The 4,939-nt window shown below is 42.4% G+C and overlaps 1 protein-coding gene across 1 annotated transcript; it reads right to left on the bottom strand.

Annotated features, from left to right (window-relative positions):
- On the bottom strand, positions 499 to 4,436 carry LOC109335510. The gene is made up of 4 exons (XM_019571642.1): positions 4,243 to 4,436; positions 3,187 to 4,139; positions 1,162 to 3,088; positions 499 to 820 (listed from the first exon to the last, which is right to left on the bottom strand). Exons 1-4 carry the CDS (start codon positions 4,434 to 4,436, stop codon positions 499 to 501), a joined length of 3,396 nt encoding a protein of 1,131 aa, XP_019427187.1.

The following is a 4,939-nucleotide window of genomic DNA, read 5'->3' as shown; positions in this document are numbered from 1 at the left end:
TATCCTTGTGCATCATGTCATGGAAAAGAGTAACCATGGCTCTTTGATATGTAGCCATAGCATTCTTTAATCCAAATGGCATGACTTTGTAGCAAAAGGTACCCCATGGGGTAATAAACGTGGTCTTGTTTACGTCTTCTGGCGCCATTTTGATATGATGATACCCCGAATACCCATCCATGAACGAGAAAAGGGCATGGTCGGCGGTGCTATCAGCCAAAACATCTATGTGTGGCACCGGAAAATCATTCTTTGGACTAGCTTTGTTGAGATCCCTGTAGTCAACACATATTCTCAACTTTCCTCCCTTTTTTGGTACAACTACCACGTTGGCTACCCAATCTGGATATTCAGCAACTTTAATGAACCCAGCGGTCAACCATTTTTCTATCTCTTCTTTGACCCTTAAGGAGATCTCTAGCTTGATTCTTCGCAGTTTTTGCTTTACAGGCCTAGAGTTTTGCATTAGCGGTAGTTTATGCTCTACTATACTTCGATCTAGCCCTGCATTTCTTCACACGACCATGCAAAGACGTCCTTGAATTCATGTAGAAGTCGAACTAGGCATTCTCGCTCCTTACCATCCATTATGGTGCCCACCCTCACCTCTTTCTTGTCTTCCTCAGATCCTAGGTTGACGAGCTCGACAGGCTCTTGGTGTGGTTGAATATCTTTAGCTTCTTGCTCTGCCAATCTGAGCAGTTCGGGGGAGGCCTCCCATTCATCATCATCACTATCGTTTTCCAATTGGTGAACCGGTTGGTCAGGGCTAGGCGAGGGCGCACTAGCATGGCCCTCAGTTTTAGAGTCACTATCGGATCTGCAATATGGGGATGACTAGGTCAGATCCCCATGGATTTGGTTTTTAATTTTATTTATTTTTGTATTTTGTCTTACTCTGATCTTTTAACATGTAATAGAGAGAAAAAAATGCAAAAGAGACACATAAATCTGATCGAAAAAGTGATCTTTATTGATTTAAATGGAAATACTGAAATAAATGAGTACTTATAATTGAAAAGAACATAAAATTAAAAATGTCTAACATCCTTGGACATGACTAATAATAAAAAAACTACATAAAGTTATTACTTCGATTCTAAAGTAATTGATGCATATGACTCTTCATGCTAGTTCTTCAAGCAGGTGCCTGGGGGACACCTGTACACGAACTCTGCTTCTTCTTCCCTTCCTTCTTCTTCCACGATGGCCACCATTCCAGAGGGTCCGGTACCGCCACTCACAAAGCATTGACTGATGTGTGGTATTGGAATCTTTATTATGTTCCCAAGTCCAAACTGCCCCTGCCGAGCCAGATGCTCACCCTTCCTTGTTTCTATGATTCGGAGCCTGTCCTCCTTGGTAGGTCTATACCCCAAGCCGTATATGCCTTTATTAGCTTTTGGTATAATGATCTCCTTACTGCCTTGGCCATACTTTCCCAATCCACTCCCAGGTTGATAGCCTCCGCGGATCATCACTTTTGCCATCCTGAGAGAAACATCTGATGGATATGATTTTATTAACGGTGCCCCTTCTATCATAACTGTAGTGTTTGCAATTTCAAGACCTTGGAAAGATGTTTCCAATGCCTCCTCGGTTACTTCTATGTATCGAGTATCAAAGGGCTGGGACACCATGACATCTTCTTCTCCTGAAACTGTTATCAGCCTTCCATCTACTATGAATTTCACTTTTTGATGCAAGGTGGAGGGTATTGCCCCTGAAGAATGAATCCAAGGACGTCCCAATAAGCAGCTATATGTTGGATTGATGTCCATCACATGAAACAATATATTGAATGTGCAGGGCCCTATCTTGATTGGCAAATCCATTTCTCCCATCACTTCTCTACGAGATCCATCAAAACCCTTGACAATCATAGAGCTAGCTTTCCAGTATGAAGTATCAACTGGCAATCTGGAGAAAGTTCTCTTCGTCATAACGTTCAGCGACAACCCATTGTCTTGGAGGACTTTTCCAATCACACAATCATTGCACATAACTGAAATATGCAAGGGGCGAACATGACTGGTACCTTCAGCGGGTATTTCTTCATCACGAAAGGATATGTAGTTATCTGCCACTATGTTGTTGACTATCCCACCTAACTTGTCAGTCGTGATGTCATGGCTGACATGGGCTTGATTCAACACTTTTAATAACACATTCCTGTGAGCCTCGGAGCTCATTAGTAAGGACAATAGGGATATTCTTGCTGGAGTTTTATTCAGCTGATCCACTACTCTGTACTCACTTTGCTTGATAAATTTGAGGAACTCACACGCCTCGTCGTTCGATACCCCTTCAGGTAAGGCCACTTCGATATCTTCTTCTATGTGCTCTAGAACTTTTTCTTTGCCTTTGGCTGTCCCAGACGGACCCTTCTCTACCTCTGGCGGAACATAGATGCGCCCAGTCCTTGTAATTGTACTATATCCTGCTATGTTTGTAACCATAGAAGGACTCATAGTCGGCTCCTCTTTGTAGATCCAAGGGACTGCCTTGTCAGATTCATAAGGAAACGGGCTTCCTCCACCTATTATTACATGCTCCATCTGCCGAACGAACGGCTCCCATTGGCGTTGAGAAAAATATGTTTGAACACCCCCATGTGGATTTATAACAGGTTCATACGTGCGTATGAATACAGGTGTCTCTTCTTGGCCCTTCTTTATGACATTTATCTTGGGGTATGAAGAGCTTCCCTCTATGGCAACCAATTTCAAGTCCATCATTTTCAGAAGAAGTGCCCTGAAATCCTGACAATCTTCCAAATTGTGGCCCACACATCCGTGCATCTCGCAACTCTCCATCTCATTACTGTGTGTCTCAGATGTAATAACTTCAACCAAACCTTGCCTGCACATTTCCCGGAAGATGAACCCCATGGGCATCTTCACATCCTCAACCTTGTCGATGATGGCGACATCATCCCTTGCCTCTATAGTATTTACCTCCTGATTCTCATGGTTGGGTAGAGGATTTCCTGTGATGTTGGGTCTGGTTTCTCTGAAATCGATTCGCTTGGCATTGATGAGATCTTGGACCTTGAATTTGAAGGCCCTACAGTCTTCCACTAGATGCCCTGGTGCTCCAGAATGATAAGCACAAGTGACGTTTTCATTATACCATGGTCCAGGGTTTTCAGGGATTCTTCGTGGTACAGGTGTGATCACCCCCTACCTTGCCTTTGAAGATAGGCAAAAAGGTCTGTGTATGTCATCAGAATCCGGTCAAACACAGGTGCTCTCCTCTCCTGTTGGTAGTAGTTATTATTTCTTGGTTGTTGTGTATAGGCTTGTCTTGGCTGGTAGGCATTATTTTGATTTGGTGGGTTATGGATTAGTGTTTGGTTTTGTGTTGGGTTGTGATTTTGTGCAAACCGAGAGGGCGCACGATAATTATTTTGGTTATTGTGACGGGGTTGGAACCTCTTTGGTTCCGCAGCAATGAAGTGGGTCTCTGCGTCTTTCTTTTTCATGAAGGCAGGCTTCTTTACGGAACCTGAACCTTCTTCAGCAATCTTTCCACTCTTTATTCCACCTTCCAACTTTTCTCCTACTTTAATAAGAGCATTAAAGTTGGTCGTCACGTTCCCTATGAGTCGCTCATAATAGGGGCTTTGCAGAGTATCTATGAAGATAGACAATTGTTCCTCTTCATCCAACCGCGGGAGGACCTGAGATGCTAATCCCCGCCACCTCTGAACATATTCCCTCAGATTTTCTGATGGTTTCTTAGCCATATTCTGTAATTGAGTCCTGTCTGGTGCAACGTCTTCATTGAATTTGTACTGTTTGATGAAGGCATTTGACAGGTCCAAAAATGTTCTGATCTGGGTTTTCTCAAGCCGGATGTACCAGCTCATAGCAGCCCCCACCAAACTATCTTGAAAACAGTGGATCAAGAGCTTATCATTCTCATGATATGCTGACATCTTCCTAGCGTACATGTGCAGATGACTTTTGGGGCAAGTTGTCCCGTTATACTTTTCGAATTCTGGCACCTTGAACTTGGGTGGAAGTACCACATCGGGCACTAAACACATTTCAAAAGCATTCTTCAGATCTGGACAACTGGCTCCTTCAATAGCCCTCAATCTTTCTTCAAGTGAGCTTAATTTCTCCGCTTTTTCTCTGTGTGTGGTGTATTACTTCCTAGCGGAGCCCTTGGAATCATCATCTAGGGGAGCTTTCTGCTTTTTGTTGGTGTCATGTCCGTCTTGGGGTTGGCTAGTACCGGCCCCTTGGTTGGAATTTCCAGAACTTTTGGTTGGGATTTCCAGAACTTGGATGAGATCGTGGTCCGCCTGCTGCCTTCTTTTCTTTCTCACATTGGAGGGCTTTCAAGATATGAAACATCTCCGCCATATGTTCTTTCATAGTAGCCAATTCAGTTATGGTGTCCAGGTTGGAGTCTGTAGATTCAGCCATCTTTCGAGCTCGGAGTCGTGTGTTATAGGGGTGTTGGTAAGCAATGCTGACCTAAAAAAATGAATGCAACTTGTTTTTCAAAAGAATGATTTATAATAAATTGTAAAGTGTATGAGACCATTTAGATTAATGTGTGGTTGATGAAGTTTTTTTCAATTTATGATTGTCTCCTTAATTTTGGCAGCATAAAGTCCATTGTAAAGTTAAAAGAAACCTGTATACTAATAACTAAGGAGGGTAGTCTCTTAGCTCATCTACGGTTGACAACAGTCTTTAGAATATTGGAAAACCAAGATTGTGTCTTTTGAATGGTTCAAAATCTTTTTGAAATCTTCTTCTTTTGTCTCTTTTTCTATCAATTACTTTTGTGAGTTTAACTTGGCTAAGAGAGAACATTGCAAAAAAAGATACCATTTATTAATCGAAATGTTATTTGAGGAAGGGGAATCACATACATCGATCTCCTCCATTCTCTGCTTTATTCCTAACAATAAAAAACTAAT

The sequence above is a fragment of the Lupinus angustifolius genome, chromosome LG20 (assembly GCF_001865875.1).
Source record: "Lupinus angustifolius cultivar Tanjil chromosome LG20, LupAngTanjil_v1.0, whole genome shotgun sequence".
Classification (NCBI taxonomy): Eukaryota; Viridiplantae; Streptophyta; class Magnoliopsida; order Fabales; family Fabaceae; genus Lupinus; species Lupinus angustifolius.
Note: the sequence above shows the minus strand (reverse complement) of the source record. Positions and strands in the feature narration are given on the sequence as shown.

Bases quoted from the DNA above. Each gene is read 5' to 3' on its own strand.
- LOC109335510 (XM_019571642.1), bottom strand. From the start codon at position 4,436: ATGGCTGAATCTACAGACTCCAACCTGGACACCATAACTGAATTGGCT. The intron at 4,140-4,242 runs GTACTAGCCAAC...CACCACACACAG, and splicing joins AAATTCCAACCAAGGGGCCG to AGAAAAAGCGGAGAAATTAA. The intron at 3,089-3,186 runs GTAGGGGGTGAT...CTGGAGCACCAG, and splicing joins TGCCTATCTTCAAAGGCAAG to GGCATCTAGTGGAAGACTGT.